Source organism: Syngnathus leptorhynchus, chromosome 21 (assembly GCF_054491065.1).
Source record: "Syngnathus leptorhynchus isolate UIUO chromosome 21, UIUO_Slep, whole genome shotgun sequence".
In the NCBI taxonomy this organism is placed as follows: Eukaryota; Metazoa; Chordata; class Actinopteri; order Syngnathiformes; family Syngnathidae; genus Syngnathus; species Syngnathus leptorhynchus.
In genome coordinates, this window is record NC_141215.1 from 2,331,104 (window position 1) to 2,351,899 (window position 20,796).

Consider the following 20,796-nt stretch of genomic DNA (forward strand, 5'->3'; position numbering starts at 1 on the left):
TACAACACAAGACGGTTTTATCACTGATGTGTGAAATGACCATCACATACAGACTTTGAATGGTTTTTGTTGACATAAATATTACCAGTCCAGTGATTGGTGATCCGGAGGTTTTTTTTTTTCCGTTAGAGAACACCAAGGAACAAGGGGGAAAAAAAATCCATAGGGGAACAGCAGGTGCCTGACACTGCACTATTCAACTGTGTTCATCATTCTGCCACCTTGGTCCACAGCTCAAACTGCGGCACTCGGCTAATTAAAAAACACGATTGTCCTTAATTATTCAACGGCTGGCTAATTGATATTCACAGAGGCATTCACCTCGCCTAAATGATCCGTTTAATCTGACCACCGTGGTCGCAGTTCCATCGCCTTGTCACCCTGGGCCAATGTGCTAACACCTAATAGGAACCCAGGAGAGGGTGGCCACAAGTTTAGGGAGGTATAAAAGTTTCTCTTCGATGGTGGTAAGTATAAATACTTCAGTCCTGTTTCTCTGTAAATGCCACTCATGTGTCTTTGCAGATTTCTTTCTTCCTCTCCAAGCCTTTCATTCAAATTACGTCCGGGCTCAAAGTGGACTAAAACAAGGGCTTCTTCATTCTTTCAGAATCACCTTTTATTATTCTCAATCTGTCCACCAAGCCCTAAAAATTCACTTCCGCAACTTCTGCTCATCTCATCTTTTCCCTCGTTTCGTTTTTTTTCCCTCCCTCAACTCGTCCTCAAGCCTCAGCCGCCTCTTCGTTACAGGGACAAAAAGTGTATGGGGCAGTGGTTAGCTCGGTGCTATTGTTTGGCCTTTAGCGTGATTAGATTATCTTTTAAAGTCCGCTGAAAGGGAGCGATCACTCGGAAGTAATCCTGACATAGTGTGCACGTCGGGGTCTGAATGTGTCGTCGAGGAGGCGGGCCGACATGCCCGCCAGCAGATTTAATGCACGCGCAAGAAAAACCCCAGGGTGCTCATTTTCTATCACAACCTCTCCTCCTTTAATGGCACCTTAAGTCTCGCCTTCAGCACACATTTATCTCCGCCTGCCCGCCCAGCCTCTGTGGGTACAGCTGCTCTGGCTGCAGTGTGGATCTGTGTGTGTGTGTGCGTGTGTGTGTGTGTGTGTGTGTGTGTGTGTGTGTGTGTGTGTGTGTGTGTGTGTGTGTGTGTGTGTGTGTGTGTGTGTGCACTTCGGATCAATGTCTGAGGTTCTGTTTGTGTCCCGCCGTCTGAGTGCATCTTTTGTCTGCAAAGCCGGACGTCTTCAGGCTCAACATTGAGCTTCAGCACGCGTGTGACTGCTCGCAAACCACCCCCTTGTTCGACTTGCTCTTGCAAATCCATTGTCAGCCATGTTTTTTTGGAATTTGATTCTGAGAATCGAAGTTTCCACCAGGCCGTACAGTTGAGTTCAATTCTTCGCTTGTGTGTGATCAATTGGAATATCCCGATATAAAGAAAAATAATTGCAACGTAGGGCTGTCACTATTGAATGTTTTTTAAACCGATTATTCAATTGATGAATCGAATAATGCTGTAGTGGAATGATGTTTATCTGGTATTGTTAATCGATAAAAACAAGTAAATAACAATGAAACAACTCAAGATACTCATCAACTTTTTAAAAAATGATTCCGTTTTTGGTGCGGTTATTGTTTTAGATTTGCAAATGTCTCGTTTTGATCAAACACAAAAGCTAATCTGTTTTGACAAATTAATACATGTTAAGAGGCTGATATTAGAGGCTTTGGACCATTCTAACATAAAAAAAAAATCCCTTTAAACTCGATTATTAAAATAGTTGTAGATTAATTTGATAATAGATTACCTGTCGATTAATGGATTAATTTTGACGGCTCTATTGTGACTCAAATGGTCGTTTCTGGTTCTAAATTTTCGTCCGTCAATAAAAGTCATTTTAATTGTCACTCACCAAAGTCATTTTGTTGTGGTGGGCGACGCTCTTAAAAAAAAAAAGTCATATTTTGAGAGACTTTACAACAAAAACCCATTGAAATGTGCACTAGAATGTTCCGTACATGACCGCACTAACAAATCAATTGCACGTTAGTCAGTTTTGTAGTCCGATAACAGTTCAGCCTCTCGGTGACATCATCAGAGTCATACCGAATGCAGCTCCATCCGCAAGTGAATGGAGTATTTGAACACAGATGCTTATCGGCGCACTGTGAAATTGGATGGGCTAATGCATTTTTTTTTTTCATTAGGTGTACTTCCGTCATTATCTCGGTCTCCTTCAAACAAAAGCGCTAGCTTCAAGGCCTCATTTGCATTGCTGTTATCCTCCAGAACAGTCCTTTGCAGTGTGGAGGTATATGACATTCATGCATACACATGAAGAAAGGTCCAGTTTATATAAAGTACAAATGTATGGATTGTGAGGCAAAAAAAAAAAAAAGTTTTGTTGGAGATTTGAAAAGCTCAAGTGTGAATAGTAAACGTCTCAATGTTGATCAAGTTCACGGTTATATAAGATTTTCCTCTTTGCTCCTTTGTTTTCTTTGCTTCCTTAATCAGGAGATTGGACTTGGGGTAAGTCTTCAACAATTTTCGATAAAAGTGTTTTTCATGTTAGAGCGAAGGATTTCTTTTGTCAGCCGTACATCAATGGCATAAACATTTCAGCTAAGGCCTTGAAGCCCACTGCTGTGACTTCAAAAGATGCGTCAACGTACTCTGTTCACTCTGTTAAAACTAAAGTTGTATCTCAAAATGCCCCAAAATGTTCCTTTTCTAGCTTTTTGAATGTTAATTAAAACTCATAACGTCATGTTTTTGAGTGCCATTCAAAATGCACGTGAACTAAAGGTTCCCAATCCTTCATCAATCAGATGCCAACACTCCTTTTCAAACCATTCCGATTCAAATCGGTAACCTTCACCTAAATGACATTTATTTCTCATCTCTGCTCTTCGAGATATTCCGTTTTTTTTGTCCTTTATACTATCAGACATACGTTCACCATAGTAAACGTAGAAGACAGTAGTGCCCGTTCATACCGATGATTATTATCCTTTTTCTATCATAAGTTGTAAAGGACATTTAAAAAAATGTGAAAGAAACAAGCTTAAAATGTTTGTCATGATGTTTCAGTCTCAAACACGCATTTATTCATCTTTTTATAGCATGTTTTTTTTGTGTGTGCAGGCCAAGCAGCTGGCGGCTAAAGAGGCCGACCTAAGGAAACAGGAAGCCTTCTACAAGGAGCAGGTGGCTCTGCTGGAAGAGAGGGTGAGTTTGCATCGGACTGAAAATGGACAAAAAAAGTAATATTTTAACCGCATTTGTCGTATTTTTGAGGACACCTAATAACCAACCTAAAGAGACCTCAAGATCTTTTTTTTTCCCCCCCCACTATCCCTTCTCCACACCTTTGCCTCAAGGACAAAGGGTGAAAATGTTTTTCTCTTGTCCATGAAAATTGACACTGTAGCCCCCACCCTCTCAACGCCCCAAACTTAATCCTCCACAAACATGTACAAGGTTCTATCACGTTGCGCAAATGGCAGGTTCACGCGGGGAAGGTAAAAGACCTGCAAGTCAAAGTGCAGGGTCAACAAGCAGACGACCGCACATTCGTGCTGCTTTCAAATCCCACAATAAAACGCCCTGTTGATATGATCACGTTCCACCTTCATGGAAGAAGATCAACATTGCACAGTTTCATTTTCCTCATTTCACCCTCAAAAAGTTTTGTTTTTCCTTTCAATGTCATATTCATTGTGTTTAATATACTGGGCAGTGAAATTTAGTATCATTTAATTGCTTATTAGTCACACCGTATTTTTTGGGCTATACGGTGCACAATTAGCAGGTCTATTTTTGAAAATGTAGTCAAAAATATTTGAACTTTGACATCCATATCAAGGCACACCTGATTGTAAGGCACTTAAAATTAAATTAAAGGATTTTAAGAGCGCCTTATAGTCCGAAAAATACGGTACCGTACGTGAAACAGAAAAAAATTATAAATCTCTTTTTTGGGCTTTTTATTCATTTAAATTCAGTCTTCTGGATTAACAGTTTTTTTATGATACAAGAAAGGGCAATATTTTAATATAAATGACACCACTGGAAATAAACCATACCGTGATAATGGCACGGATTTTAAATGCAGATTTTAAATCATTATTCTGTTCCATCTTCTTGATGATTCAGATGAGGACACCAAAGGCACCTAATAGTGATAATGACCCCAGAGCTCTTTATTCTTATCTTCTTAAAAACGTGATTTAAAAAAGAAAAGAAAAGAAAAAGCACTCGATGGAAGATGGTTGAAAAGATGAGTTTCAACAAGCAGGGAGGCATTATCGACTCCACGTGGGGACCATTCATCAGCTACCTTGTCTTTTGATCAATAACGTGTCGATCAGAGTGTCAACAGATCACCTTCGCACGCCAGAGCGAGGCTGGAAAGGTAGAATAATAAAAAAAAAGAGAGTTTGGAGAAAAGTTCATATCTGATGCGTCTCTCCAAAGTCCAGTTTTGCTTAGAAGCTGCATTTTTTTTTTGCAGCAGCAGCAGCAAATGAGATTTTGAAACTCCTAGGCAGTATCTCCCCTCGCCGTTTCTATGCCCTCTCGTCTTTTTACCTCAGGCTTCTCTCAACATATTTCACTTTCACGGAAAACTAGCAGAGGAACACTGCGAAACAGAGAGAGAGAAAATATAAGCCTGATATATATTGCACGTCTGTTCCAATCCAACATGGCCATTCATCAGAGAAGCTCCCAGTGACAGGCCATCAGCGTGCTTGCAGGCAGCTCAGCCTGATGCCTTCGCTGCTGCTTCTCATTGGGCCCGCAGCGAGCAAATAGCCTCTGAAAACAATATCTATATATTTATTACGTCTTCACTCAATACCTGCCCGCTGTAAAACAATCTCATATTTAACAATCAACCGCCTTGTGTTTTCTTTCTTTTCCGGCGCATCTGTTTCTCTCTGGACTTTCTCTTATCAGCATTTTCCCTCCCACGCAGCACGTTAATTCCATCTCCCCCCCCCCCCCCCCCCCACACACGGTATTTTCTTCATCTTTGCTAGCTTGGCGTATTGATGAAATTTGATTTATTTTCGCCTTCCCAAGGAGGATGGTGACGGTGGCATTAGTCACTAGTGAAAAGATAAAGTGTTTTGAAAAATAATGGTTATCTTCAGATTTCTCAGGTGATATTGTCCTTATGAATCACATCTGAAAAATCATTTTTAGCAAAAAGAAGTTACATCCCTCACTTACCCCTTGCAGAAATACTCTGTGGTGCATGGTGGGGTTCCTGCTTAGCTGCAGATAAGCCCCAAGAAGAAGCCATTAGCACCTACTGCTATTTGCTCCCATTCATTAAAAATGTCCAATTAAGCTAAAGGATGTTTGCATGTTTATTTTAATGCAGCTCCTATCTTTTCCATATCGCCGCAGTGCATTAGCGGTAATGACTTAATTTGTCTTCCGACACCCTGTCACATCCCAGCCTAACCAAAAAAACCTGTTGATAGCAATTGATTTGTTTGCAGGGTAAACGCACGCCGAGGTTTTGTTTATCTACTGACGAAATTCCAGCTTGGTATGATGTTGTCATTGGTTGTAGAAAATAGATATTCACCTAAAGCTACTTTTCAGTCAGTCGTGGAAATAATATGCCCAATTAACCACTAACTGATTTAAAATTGTCTTTACCGTATTTTTTCGACGATAAAGCGCACCGGATTGTAAGGCACAGTCTCGGTAAAAATGTTTAATTTTGCGAAATTTCCTAATACAGGGCAGACAATTACTTGAAAAATATATTTTTCAGTCAATTGTTATGCAAATAATATGCCCACTTCACCGGCGCTGGGTTTCAGGTACATTACCCGGAAACAAACCAGCACACCAAATAAATCCAACTTTATTCAACGTCACTCACATAAAGTGCTACTGATTATGGCACACTATTCGTTTTGGAGAAAAATTAAGGATATTAAGTGTGCCGTATAAAAAATACTAGTAATATTTCATTAGCTCATTTCAAGGGAAAATACTCATTATTCTTTGTGATCCAAAATGGTCCCTTATGACTCATCAATCAGTTGCCGAACAATTTGCGACTCAAATTGTGCTTTTCTGATTTTGTGCATCAATGTCCTGAAGCTCCAGCCGTCAGAGTATGACAGTTGCGTGTGACGGTATGCACGTGACGGTGCATATATTATTTATATATTGAAAGTGCCAATCACTGTCGCTGGAGGCCTTTTGTCTTCCCGAATGGATTAAACCACTGATTAGTGCCAACCCTGCCATTTAGGCAGGTATTACTACTTTGAATTTATGATTCGGTCTCTACCGAGCTGACGGTTCAACTTCAGCACTCCGGAGATGGAGAATACTTTCTTTCTTTCAACTTAAGGGAGCGCTTCAAAAATCAGCTTTTTATCTGGAAACTTAAAAAAAAAAAAAAAAAACCAGACTTCCAAATTCCTTTTCCCGTGCTCTTGACAGTTTCTTTGTATAAAATGAAAAGCACTATGTTCAAGGCCAAGAGGGCACAGATACAGCATGAGCTTACAAGTTAGCTTTCTAACTTTCATTAGTTTTACTTCTCAGCCATCAAATACAAAACTAGAGAACCGTGACATTGTCTTGTATTTACATTTATACGGGAACAGCAGCAGATTCTTTATTCCTTTTACTTCCTGTTGGATTAAAAAGAACCCAATTTGTGTTTAAAATTCTCAAATACAACCATTTATCAATTAAAGATTGACGTTTGACTAATTAATGAACAAGCAGACTATCCATTTGACCTAATGATAAACAATGACCCAATTCAAATCTTACTCCCATGTCAAGCACCTACAAAGGTTACGTGAAATGCAATTTAAATATCGATGTCACAAAATGGCCGTCATCTTTTTGAATTATTTACTACAGGTGTCCCATTAATGTCGGACCGTTTTTCACAGTTGTCATGTCCCATCTCGCGTTGGCTCTCCAACACGATTATTGATCCTTTTTTTTTAGCAGTGCAGCTCATTCCTATTGATCTTTCCAGAATGATGACAAATGTCTTCCTTTATGAGAAGGTTAAGCTCGTATAGATACAACTTATCTAGCCACGCGGCTATTCATCCATATACCTGTTAAATACAGTAACTCGGACATTTTGCCAAATCAAAATTATTTTGTATAAAATGTGTAGAGTCCACTCCATCATGGCATCCCTTGCACTTTACAACCTCCTGACTACTCCATCAAAAATGTGTACAACATCCAGCCAAGGCAAGACTTTTCTTGAGCAGTTTAAATGTCGTCGCAGTGAGGTTATATCGCCGTGTTTAAAGAAGTCATTCAGATGGAGTGGCCACGCGATGACTTCATTTACGACAGGCCCTCCAGCGGTGGATTTTGACCCGGTGTTTGTACACTGTTGACTAGCAACCCTCTGACCTTCCATGTTTGCCGCGTGTTGTTTTTCCAGCTGCTAATAGGCCTCTCCTCACAGTCCGTTTTTTTTTTTTTTCACAAATGTCGGGGATACCACTTTACGGAATTGTTTCATATTAAGCTGATTGCTTTTACCTGAAAAGTAGCCTTGCATGGTTTTGTACAAAGCACATTTTCAAAAAGAATAATTTCGACTCTTGAGCTTGTTTGTTTTTGTCTACAGAGTGCTCAGTCCTACAAGGTCATCAAGGAGAACTACCACAAAGCCGCTGACCAAGTGAATGCCAAGTTCAAGTAAGTCCCTACTCACTTATCCCGACGCCAACACGAGACCGGCGCTATCCGAAATGCATTCATCACAATTCTGTGCCTAATATTGAATTATATGCAAGCCACATTGTAACCAGCGGCTTTCAATCAGGGGCAGCATTAGTGAAGCCCATTAACTCATGTTGATGATGCAGCTGAGTGATAAGCTTGATGGTATGTTGATGATAGCTGACGGGGTTTTTCTTATGCTCGTTTAAAGTGGTAGTTTACGAAGACTTAATAGGATGTAGTTAATTGAAGTTAGAGCAATACTTCTTGAGCATCTTAAAGTGAATTAACAAAGTATAGTCAAGGGACATCGCAGTACGTTGGGCTATACATCCGTCCATGCAGGGTTGAGTTGCGGAGGTGGCAACCTGAGCAGAGAAGCCTGAATACCTCTCTCCAGCCACTTCATCCAGTATTTCCGGGGGATTCCGAGATGTTCCCAGACCACCCGAAAGACCTTCTCTCTAGTGTGTCCTGGGTCTTCTCGGGAGACTCCTCCCAGTGGGTTATGCCCTGAAACATTTCACCAGGGAGGTGTCCAGTAGGCATACTCAACAAAGAACCCGGACACCCTGCAGAGGAAACTCATTTTGACTGTATTGGCGATGTCGTGACCCACAGCTCCTGACCTTTGAAGGTAGAAAGGTAAATCAAGGACTTATTCACCATGCAGAGTCCGCATCACTGCAGATCCTGCACCAATGCACAATTCTTCTTTCAAGACCCCAAGAAACTCCCCCACCCACTTGTGGCAGGATCTCATTCCAACCCGAAAGGGTATTGCACCTTATTCCAATTTAGAACCAAAACTTGGAGGTGCTGATTCTCATCGCAAGGTTGGGAACAAAATCGGTGAGAAAGGGCAGCCTTGGCGAAGTCAAACCTTCGTTAGAAACCGATCTGACTTTCTGCAGGTATTGCGAGTGTGACGCGCCGTGAAGGGGGCGAGCAGACCATTGCAGACCAACCCTGATAGTATAAAGATTGATTACAGTAACGAGGCCATTTGCTGAAGAAGGTAATAATAAACTAGCATGTGTGTAGCATGTATCCAACACACACGTAACCCAAGTACTTGAAGAATCTTTCCCCATTCTCATTTCATCCGTCTTCTTAATAAGAGGCCATTAGACTCCATAGTAATGTAGGGAAAGTGGATGAGGATGCCGCGAACGGTGGGGGCCAAATTGGGCCCCGGCCCTTAGAGGCCGAGTTTATTGTGTTAGCTTGTCATTAGCCAGTGCTAACACCGGGATCATTGTCTCCCTGAGAAATGTTGGAAACTGATTAGTGTGGCCCACCAGGGGTGGAGCGCTGGTCTTGCGCAGGCTGGAACTGAGACTTCCCAAATCACATTAAAGCGAGAGGAGTTGGGGGGTGGGAATCACTCACCGGAATAACATTAGTGCCAAATGATGGCGCTGGCTGCGAGCGAACGTCGGTCCTAACAGGTTGGGTAGTCATGTGACACAGGCATGTGTACAAAGACTTTCGATTGGCTGATTGGATTAAAGAGGGTGCATTAGGACGATTGTAACTGGATTACAATGACGATTAGAAGGGGGGGGGGGGTGTCTCTGCGCATGTGTGTGCTAATTAAATGTCGAGAAGGTCTGGTGGAACATGGGATGCGGCGTGGCGATCAGAGCCGAGGGTTAATTGGATGTAACGAGGCCTGTTTGGCTATAGCTTGATCATCTCCGCTAGCGATGGAGTTGTGAGCACCCAATATGACGTTGGCTGCTGGGTCTCCCATCGAGAGATTAGATTCTATCTGTGAAAAGACTCGGGTTGATTGGCGTTGGTTAATATAATAGTGTGATCTGAGTGTTCATCAACATGAAACAGTAGGAGCTAACGGTATGCCAGAAACCAAAGTTCAGTTCATATTCGTCCCTTACCAGAATTGATTTGGTACATATCTGTAATCGACCCCAAAGTCCATGAATCTACATTAACAACATGAAAGAGTAACCCAATGAAATTCTGTAATTGTAGTACAGTTGTGCCCATTCCCATAGCAACGCGATGGAAACATAATTTTTAAAAAAAGACTATCCAAAGGAAAGAAGGAATGGAAATACCTTCTCGGGGCTGCATCTCGTGTCAGTAAGCAATCCATAACACAGCTCATTGTATACAATGTGCTAAAGGTGTTATGGGTTTCTGCCCCGGAGCGTCCAGCAGCAAGCTTTCATTCCTGAGGTACAGTGCACGGTCATTTTCCTCGGCAATGTTGAAAAATAAATGAAAGTGTGAGAGGTGGGAACTCCTGGGAAAGAAGGGCGTGCTGTTTCTTGCCATTTTTTTATTCCCGCCAGAGTACGACAGAGCGTTCCCAACTGAAACGAGACGAACGTCAGTCTGACCTCATTACAACCTCTTGACTTTCAATACGACTGTTGCAAAGAACTTTTGTCATTTTAAAAACTTTATGCAATGACACAATCCCGCAGGAAAGTCTCAAGTTCCCTCGCATTTGTTCGCTTTGATGGAAAAATAAAACCTGCGTTGTTTTGCTATCGTATAACTTTCTGCTTTATCTCATGCCATCGCATATCTTGCAACAATCGAGTAAAACTTTAATAATATATATATACACATATTTCACATATATCACTTTTGATTTTGAAAAAAGGAGATGGCCTAGACAAGACAGTTGTCGTGCCTCGCCTGTGTAAATGCTAAGTGAAATATAACCCGACATTAACCATGTTATTAAACTGATTACATTTTAGTATCTAATTAAATGCTAGCCAAATGGGCTCTAGGAAGTCACAAACATGATCTCTTACTCTTGTAGATGTCTGCTTCTCAAATGTTTTATATATGGTACGTATATGTACATCTGGAATACATGAGAGATAATGCAAAACCACGGTACGTTCGTCACACCATTTTTACTTTGACCCGCTTTCCCGACGGCAGATAAGCGTTTTCCCATCTTACCCCTCACCGCTGATTTATACTCTGCCACGTTTGCCGCTAGTTGGTTTTTTTCTTCCACTGACACTTTATCGCACTGTCCGGCGTTTCAATGCGTGACCTTTCTCGCTCGGCACGTATGGAAAGGTGAGTATACGGCACGTGCGTCCGACTCGGTGTCCCGATGGGGCAAACTGCCAGCCTTGTAAGAAAGTAAAAGATATAAGATTATGCAAAGGGCTGAAAGAAAACGGGGTCCTAAGCTTCCTGTCAACGCTAACCTTTCGCCGGCTCACTTTAACCCGGTTCCCTGTTGAATTGATGTTGCGAATGGTGGAGAATGAATAGCGTTTTGTAAGCCTCCGCCAGACACACGCCTCCGCTGCATCTTACCTTGATGTATGCGTTTGTGTGGAGATCAAAACCGCATTGTTGGGTCTTTGTGTTTAGAACTGATTATGTAGGTATTGGCCGCAAAGAATAGGAGCTCATTTAAAGTCTGTCATGTCACTGTCGGTCATCCTCCCCCTGTAGGATACAAAAGTTACTTTAACTATTGTTTATTTAATGCCTCCTTTCAACGATATTTTTTTTCCCCCATTTTCTTTCTTAAACTTACCGTATTTTCCGGAAAATAAGGCGCACCTAAAAACCAAAAATTTTCTCAAAAGTTGAAAGTGTGCCTTATAATCCGGTGCGCCTTATATATGGACCAAATTCCAAAATTTAAACTGGCCCGAAGCAATGTGTCATGAAATAATCATAAATGGCCCGCTGAAAACTATGAATCATGAAGACTATAGATCATTATTTTGTGATTATAAAGTCATTTGTTGCGTCTGAAGTTGAAATAAAAAAGATATAATGGAGAATGATTCGCTTTGGATTAAAAATTTGACATGATGCATTTATGGTGTGCCTTATAGTCCGGTGCGCCTTATATAAGGACAAAGTTTTAAAATAGGCCATTCATTGAAGGTGCGCCTTATAGTCCGGTGCGCCTTATAGTCCAGAAAATACGGTCATCCTCTTGACAATAAAAGTAGCCACAGTCATTTCTTCATCTCAAGGTGTCCTCCATAACCCTCACAAAGAATGCTCATCATGCCACTGTATTTATATTTATGGTCAAGTTGGTTCTCACTACAAGATAAAATAATCCACCAATTGATTGTTTGCAGATTAATCCTGAATTGGCGCCAAAGAACCAAAAGTCAGATGTTCTTCCAATTTAACACAACAGCTGACATATTTTAACCAACTCAGCATTTCTCTCGATTCCAGCGTGACTTCCTGTTTTGTTTGTGAGTTACCGAATTAGAAGACATCCAAAGCTGAAAACACTTAAATTAGTCAAAAAATAGTTTGCAAAATGTAAATAAGTTGTTGAGCGAGGGCTTTTTTTGGCTATTTGTTGAAATGACAAATAGCCACGCCTCCGAAAAAGCAAAGCAATTAGTTGTTGATTATGAAGCAAAACTAAATTTCACTCCTGAATTTAATTTGTCAAGATGGCAGGAGTTCATTTGCAGTAGTGAAGTAGCGAGCCGATGTCGCGCAGAAGCAACCTCGCTGTCAGGTGAGGTCTGTTGCCTAATTCTGTTCCCATAGCAACTGAGGATACGGTCAGCGGAGGAGCCAGAAGTCAATAACGGCTTTAAAAGCTCTTCTCAGGGCTGCCAAAAGCTCACACGTTTCATTCATGTAGACTCCTCACACCTTTCCCCCCCCTTTTTCTTTTCCATTTCTTTCCATCCACTCACTGCAGGGGGGGGTCACTTGGGTCCAACGAAAAAAGCAAAAAGCATTCTGTCATTTTTCTCTCTAACTGGATCATTTATATTTATCTACCCCCCGCAGTCGTGACACTTACCTTAACTGGAGAGAACATGAGAGCTATTTAAGGGATGAGCGGCACCCTCCCCTTAACCCTGTTAACCCCTGAGTGGACCCAAATGATGATAAATACACAACGTGCTGATTGGGAACTCAATCTGGCGGCAGGACCAAAGTGATCCGTCCAACGGGACAGGTTTTTTTTTTTTTTTTTTTTTGATTGATTGACCTGTGTGTTGTGAGCTGAGGTTAGCAAAAATGATCACAGTAAAACGAATGAATTTAGGATTTGGTACAAAATGTCTCAATTGGTAGAAAAATGTCAGGTTTTCTGAACGTATTAAAGCTTCTGTTTTTAAAATATATCCTGAGACATTTCAAGAACAATAATACAATTTAAGTCTCTGCATTGGCATTAAAAAATATGTAGTTTGGATTTGGAATGATTTGTTATGGAAAACTGTAATTACCGTATATTTTGGTCTATAAGGTGCACTTAAAATGCTTTCATTTTCTCAAAAACTGTCCGTCTTATGTATTAATGTCGAATTGAAGTTGAGTTAAGTATACTTATTTTCTGTACTGTTTTTTCCCCCCATTAATGTCCAGTAATGCGCCTATACATGGAAAATACGTTTTTCTTCTTTTGGAGTTTTCCACTTATTTTATTATCAATTAAACCCAAACATAATGACCACAAAATCATGTCGATGTACATTTTCTATAGGTTAGCAAGGTTATAGAAATCAATCCCTGTATAGGCTCGAAGTCATGCATATTGATCGCAATATGTCCTCGGCTCTCCGTCAATAAGTCGTGTAGCCATGCGAGCACACTCAAGCCCCCCCCCCCCCCTTTACCCAGACCCCATGCAAAAGTGCTGACGTGGGTTAAATAACGCCGGGGACACCTTGAGGAAGGAGACATTTTGAAGGGGAGTGAGCAGGTAATCTGTTGTAGCTAATTACATGTTAAGTGAGACACGATATTACTCTGCTCCTCCTTTCGACCTTCTTATTCCCAGTTGCGAGCTTAGTATTAAAGCGTTTCCCTTTATTTGTATTATTAAGATGCATCGTAAAAACAAAGGTTCATTCACGGTATCTTCCATGTTATCAATTCGTCATATCGTAAAATGGCCACCAGAGTTTATTTCACCACTGCTAATATTGAATTGCGTAGTGGTTTTTGTGGTACCCGGATTCATTTAAGCACTGTCTCAAGCTTACAGTAGACACAGCATACCCCAAAAAATATTGAAAAAAAAAAAATCCTCTTTCTCTGTCTCTTCTCCCTCACAAGAGTCCGTTACCGTTGATAAACACTTCGCTTTGTATCAGCGGGATGCACCTGGCATTACCAACGATGCCTAAGAAAGCAATTAGTGGCCCATCTCGTCGCGGTAGATGCCCAGGGGCGGTGTAATGAGTGCGTGCTAGGATCAGTACAAGAAGCAAAAATTTCTGTTGTCTAGTATCTCAAATGCAGATTAAAAGAAATGTTAGCCACTAGGGGGTGCGGCGATATTCAGATTCCGAATTTTTGAGTTGCGAACCATTTCAAGTTTACAATTGGCTAAAGCATTCAAATTAAATATGTGAAGTTGTTTCTTATTCCATCTCACATCTAAGGTAGCTTATGCACATTTTTTTTTTTTTTCTTTGCCCCTTCGACTCTCACACTACAATAATTCGTGACCTGCACCGGCAAGGACAATTCCAAAACCACCATGCGGCGTTTTGAATCGGTTTCCTGCTGCATTGCACTCTGGGTAATGACCCATAGTTTCTAAATCCCCATCTTTGCATCTAACAGGGGGATAATTTCTCACTCCGGGTGGGCGACTCAAACATCTGATTGCGACGACAGGGGACCTGGCTTCAGGTTGCTGACAGGCCAGAAAAAAAAAATCGACGTTTTAATGCGACTGGCGGAGTTTCCTGGGCAGTGGCGTGAATAAAATGATCGCGTAATAGCCTTCACGTCCGCACATGTCGTCATTATGGATCTTTATAGTGTTTGGGAAACGTCACATAAAAGCAGTTAGACAAGGCAAGCCGGCATGCATGCCAGCTAGCGCCGCGCGCCGAAGTGGAGCGGAACGTCGAGCCTTAGCATCTGGAAAATACCGGTTTGTACCGCCGTGCTAAAGCTGCAGTAGGCCTCGGGGACACACTGAGTGCACCGAGCGAGTGATGGCTTGCTTTCAAGCAGACGCTTAGCACTCAAGCTTTACAACACCTTTCTGGAGATGCTAAAAGACAAAAAAAAGAAATGCTTTATGATCTGCCGGCCGCTGTCAGGGAGCAATTACTGATCGATAAAGATACCCAGAGGACGAATCAATATTTTGCACGGCAGTTCATTTTTCGGAAGGTTTTCTTGGTAGTACGTGGAAGATAAACTTTGGGGGAATTTTACCAAAGCATGATCACTCTTGGAATTCTGTGTCTGGTTTACCAATCATCTCCATTGTGTAATCCGGTACATTGATTTGCACAATAACTCTTCCAGTATTGGTCCCCTGGTACCGATGGATTTCCCTTTCCTTGTGGGTCAAGCCGTTTATGAGGTTTTGATTTGTCCATTTTTAAAAGGTTGGACAGTGACTGGATTGGATTTTTTTTTTCCCCACCCCTCAGCATTTTTTTTTTTTTATGGCAATTCTTGCTTCAGGTGCTTTGAACTAGAATGACAGTAAGGGAATCTTCTTTGCAGTATTGCTCAATGGGCCGCATTGGTCTCCCTTAAGAACCACAGATGTTCGTCACTTTTGCTTTTATTTTTCCCTACCCTGGCAGATTTTATTCCCTACCTTATGTTCCCTCATTTTGCGTTCTTTCTTTCCCTTTCACAGGCGCTACGAGACATATCCGGTATGCACCGACCTGCAAGGCCAGATCCTTGCGTGCTACAGGGAAAACGCTGGCAAAACTCTTCATTGCTCCAACATAGCAGCCATGTACCTGCAGTGTGTCAACAACGCTAAACTGGTGTGAGGTTTTTGATATTCTTGCATTTGCATGTGTTAATGTAATTTAAAAAAAAAAAAAATTGAATGCTGATTTAATAACTCGCTTGTTTTGTCTGTGAAGAAAAAAAAGGATGCGGCTTCACGGATAGACGACATGTAAGTTGGCTTTAGCGACATTTTGTGTGAGAATTTAGGAAGGACTCATGCACCAAGTCAGAGTACTGTAAAACGTATTTTTTTTGTAGTTTTTATATATATTTTATACAAATAACGCATGTCTTTCATTTTCTGTATCTGATGCACGTCATGGCGCAATTCGTAAGTTGCATAAGGTGTTCAATAGATCAAGGCCTATTCCACAATGCAGTTTTTTTCACAACTCAAAAGTAATTACCCTTTCGGCCTTCTCTGCAGTGCTCAAGGAAACATTTTGGGTGGCACATTTTGTTCAAAGTTCTGCTGTCACTTAAAAAAAAGCCCAAAATAGTTTGTGTGCTGAAACTGGATTTGTTGCACCAACTTGTCAGGAGTGTTGAGTTATGAAGAAAATGTGGAACATGTCTTGCCACCTATTGAACCTTATACGCATTTCAATGAATTATTTGGATTTACATTATCCCCTATGGAAAATATCGCTTTGGATTTTGAACAAATCCGTTTTAACCAGACGTTCTGAAATTAAAATTTTACTGTGTTACTACCGCTAATATGCTTTACTTTAAAAATAAAAAATCCAAGAATCCAATTTGTATGAAATCCTTCTAAATTCTCACAATAGGCTTCCGTAGCTTATTCGATTTCTAGATATGATCCCTCCAAATAAGCATAGAATCTGCACATTGAGTTCTTTGACAGTAGAATGTAGTTTCCATGTGCCTCCTCGTACCCAGATCAGCACTTTCAATGTCAGTCTTTATTTCCTTAATACCTGCCTACAGAGGAAAGTCTCCTCTGTGTGTGTCTTTTAATGACATCATCTCTGCACAAGTCTTTCCCTCGAGCGTCAAGTTAAAGTCGCACCGAAGGCACTCCCGCGGATGCTAACTTGATTTCCGGGCACTCAGTATGCAATCTATACCCAACCGCTAGCCTCCCAAAAAGACTTCTATACATTCATGGCGCTTTATTTATTAGATTTTCTTCTCTTTTACAATTTCATTGTTTTTACGGCAAACGAGGTCAACTCGATATGAAAGTCGCATGCCGGCCGATTTTTAAGCTTTGCGTCATGTAAATTGCAAAGATGTTTTATTCATAGCGCTGGTGCGCTGAGTTCTAGCGACAGCTACCTGTGGCTTCGTCAGGGGCGCTATTATATGATCTTGTAAATCGTTTTTGAAGCGAGCCCGGAGACGATACGATAATCCCGCCCCCGTGTTTATCGGCCCACGGCAATCGCCGCGTACTCTTCTTTTAAAAGTCATTAGGTGCCACAGAGACACATTTGTGAGAAGGTTCCAAAGCAATAATATGCAGAGTGACACAGCCAAAAAGAAAAAAAGAAAAATAATGCCGATAGCCGTGACCACGATTGGGATGTTAACACAGTTTTATCAGAACCAAAGCAGGAAGCTGCGCAAGCATACAAATGTCAAAAGGTTTGATTTTGACCCTCCCAACCAAAACCGCTTCAGATCTCTTTGCCCTTCTCTGCCCTTCACCCGAAATCCAGATTAAAAACAACAACAAATCCCCAAATCTCACTTTTCTAAGATTGACTCGAGCCAGACGGAACAACGGCAGACATTTGTCACTGATAATTACTCTTATCGCCCGAGTCATTGATGGCATTTCGACCCGTTTCCACCGCCTTTAACGCCCCTCGTAGCCATTCCTTCTCCCGACGTCCTTAGTTCGCATTTCTAATGCATTCGACACTTAACACGTCCAGATAGCAAACGGTGAGTCGGAGGCAACCGAAGGGCAAGCAGGATAAAGCCCCGTCTCTTTCCCTCTCCTCCCTCTCGTTCCCTTTCAGCGAGTTTATCACCCGGCCCGATCTCTGCCGTGTCCACGGCCCGCTCTCCCTCATTGCGTATTCCCGCCGCATGAGTGGCCCCTGCTCCCTATCTTTCCCTTGCCTACTTCATTTCTTCCCCTGACCCTTCCGTCGCTCTGCCTCGCATCCTCCAGGCGCGGTTTGTGTTCTCAGGGTTTTGCAAGTGTGATAATGAAAAAGAAAGCTGCTAGGATGAATAGCAAGTCTCACGCTTTTAGAGTTTTGATTCATTAGTCAAGCAGGGGTTGGGATTGACGCATTGAATGAATCAGAATCATGAATCAATCCATGAATCAGATTTTTTTCCGAATTAGGGCTGTCACTGACGAATATTTTTTCCAAAGGATTAATAGATTGATTACTCAGTCGATTAATCGGATTTTTTTTTATTTTGCATCAAAATATAACACCAAATCATTTATTGTTGTGATAAAAACAACTACTAAATAACTAATAACTAACACTATCTTTCATAATATTCTCTATCAATTGTCTTTATCGATTAATCTCAAACCGATTCAGTTACTGGTTCAATTATTTTTTTCCGAAATAAAACAGACCTTTGCAAATATTTTGTTTTGGTTCAACATAAAAAAAAAAATGATCTCTTTGTTTTCATTAATTTAAGACAAAAAATAATTAATAATTGCTGCTGCCAGAGGAGTCGGACACTAAAATGGTAAAAAAATATGTTAACGATTACTCGATTATTAAAATAGTTGCCGATTAATCTGATAGACGATTATTTGTCGATGAATCAATTAGTTTTGACAGCTCTCCTCAGAATGTTTTTCAATTTTATCTTTGATAAATACTTCTTCTTGTGTGACCTTGACTAGATTTTCTAGCAGCAAGACAGTCGATTCTAACCGGTGCAATAAAAACACAGCAAAGACCCGATTGGTCACAGGAAATTGGCACCTTTAAGCCACCTCTCGTCTCATCGATGGTGTTGATTTTTTTCGCCTCTTCCTGACCGATAAAAAAAAAAAAGAACAAACAAATGTGAGGCTGAGCAACAAACTCCACCTGGTGCCATCAATTTACTCCACCAAGGGTCAATAGATAATGAAACAGTATAGAGCTGTGGATATCTTGAGCTTTCCTTTTTAGCCCTGGAAATGGTTTTAAATTTATGCTTTTAATGCCTCAAAAGTTCCACACCATTTTTCAATGATAGTTACTACCATAAGATTTAGATTCTTGACCCCGCCCATCCTCTTTAGCCCCGACAATGTTACTACAGAGCCAATTTGCAGTAAACTGAAATATATCCATAGCACGGTTGATCAATAATCGGGACTCTTGGAGGATCTGGACTTGTTTAATCCTCAAGCCATACCGCATCACTCGCTTTGAAGTTCTTTCCCTTGCGGGCTTCTTCTTCATTTCCCCACCTTCATCCTTCTTTTTAAGGCAGTGTTCATCCAGCATCTTTAGCCACAGCAGCCGGGTTCAAATAGTTATTGACAGCCAGCGCCGGGGATTTGTGGTCGCACTTATCTCGAACACGGAATCCACTGCCCTTGGGTGCTCTCTCGATGCCCCCCCCCCCCTCCCTCCTTTCCGCCATCCCTGTTCACTTTTATTGTACTCGCATGCCTACCTCTGTTTTATCCACCTTGTGTGACATAATCTCTTAGTGTTTATCTATATTTATTTTCAGCTTTGTTGTTTTTTTTTTCTTCTTCTTCTTCAGACCAAGTTGAGGACCGGGGGTTAAGGAAGAAAAGGGATACGAATGGTGGCGCAATCAAGAGTTTATTGTGTGGGATTACCGATTATCAACCGAGCGACAAACGACCAAGAGAAAGAAGATCGAGGCAGCACTGAAATGCACACCAAGTCAGATCTGAAGCCCCGTCATGTACCTCTCCCGTGGAAGTAGCATGGAGGCAGAGACACTTTTCCCCCGTTTGAGGCCTTAGAACGATACACAGAAAGCGAAAGCCAGACCCGATCACCTCCAGCACCCGTAGAAAGATATTTTCGCAAACAGTCCTATTTTCATGTCATAACTCTATGCACAATTAATTGTATTTCTGTACACGCCGAATTCTGTCACATCTGTGTTGTACTCCCGTCTTATTGATGTAAGTCTCCCGGCCACCAAGTGATCAGAAAAAAAATAAAAGATACTACAAATCTTGTTGAACTACCTCCTTCCCTCATTGCATTTATTAATATTCACCAAGCGCCCCCGTGTCTCGAGTGTCTTATGTTAATAACGGCGGGCATCTTTGATGGATGTGCGACCGCGTCGTGTTTTGTCGCAGCGACATTTTGCCAAGATGAGCCCGGGGAACCATTGCCGTCCGGCTCCTTGCCTCCATATTTTTTTTTTTTGTCTTCGCCATGTCCCCTGCTCAGTCTCCCAGGCTAATGTCGTCATGGAGTAGACAGATTATCCATGCTTTCTAAACTCTTTGACTTTTTGGATTGAGTTTGATGTGCAGGCAAGGTGATGGCTGAGAGGATACAATCTTAATTCCGAATCATGAAGAGAAAGTGAGCGTGGGTGATGGACAGAGGAGGGAGAGACGAAGGCTGTGTGCATGCAAGCATGTGATTCTTGTGATTAATCCCCCCCCCCCCCCCCCCCTTCTGTCTGTCAGTCAGCTGGCCTGACTTCTGGACTTTCCCGGAGGTTAAGGGTTGACTCGAAGTATACTGTGTATTGGAGTGCTTTTCTAAAGGTTGCGGATAATGACTCTCGGAGTTCACGACAGGTGCCAATTTCTGTCGCGTCTCTCCCACTGACCCGCTGCCTACTAAGGCCAAGCTAAACCCGAAATGAGGTTACATGCCCTCGAATCAAATTAAGAAATGGCCGCGGTGCATGATTCCATCTAAACACGGAGGGGATTTTGAACGCCTGCCCAATCTCAACAGTAGTATTAATTCCGAAAGCTTCTCTGGAAAGTCTCAAGAATGGCTTGGGGTTTTCGTCTTAAATGATTTTACCGTATCAAGCCTCTTTGGTTTGCGTTAACGTGATGTGGCCAGACACAATGCCGGTTTGGCCTGTTTCGAATCTAATGCAGAGCAATTCTTTTTGAGCCCCACGGAAAACAAATTGTGGTAGTTATAATCAAACAATACGATACGGTTTCAAGAATCGTCGTCCATGTGTCCTTGAGTTTGAATCGCATAAGTGCGCAGTTAAAATTCAGATCAGACCACACGACAGGGTGCCGGGGGGGCGCCAGATGATGATGGACAAGATCAAGTCCACGAAAGTGGGCTGAAGGTGAGTTGAAATTGACTTTAATTGATATACATATATATATTTATATGAATTTTTTT

At 41.6% G+C, this 20,796-nt stretch overlaps 1 protein-coding gene across 3 annotated transcripts in view; it reads left to right on the forward strand.

Moving 5' to 3' along the window:
• Positions 1 to 19,640, forward strand: part of chchd3a (coiled-coil-helix-coiled-coil-helix domain containing 3a) — a 36,681-nt gene extending 17,041 nt beyond the window's left edge. For 2 of the 3 annotated variants that reach the window (XM_085902714.1, XM_085902717.1), the window contains exons 6-10: positions 3,164 to 3,247; positions 7,662 to 7,732; positions 15,375 to 15,510; positions 15,613 to 15,647; positions 19,190 to 19,640. In XM_085902714.1, the coding sequence (XP_085758840.1) occupies positions 3,164 to 3,247; positions 7,662 to 7,732; positions 15,375 to 15,510; positions 15,613 to 15,647; positions 19,190 to 19,199 (336 nt within the window). In that variant the 3' untranslated portion in view covers positions 19,200 to 19,640. The remainder of the gene's footprint in view (positions 1 to 3,163; positions 3,248 to 7,661; positions 7,733 to 15,374; positions 15,511 to 15,612; positions 15,648 to 19,189) is intronic. The other variant, XM_085902716.1, reaches the window with a different exon arrangement.
• Positions 19,641 to 20,796: the final 1,156 nt, after the last annotated feature.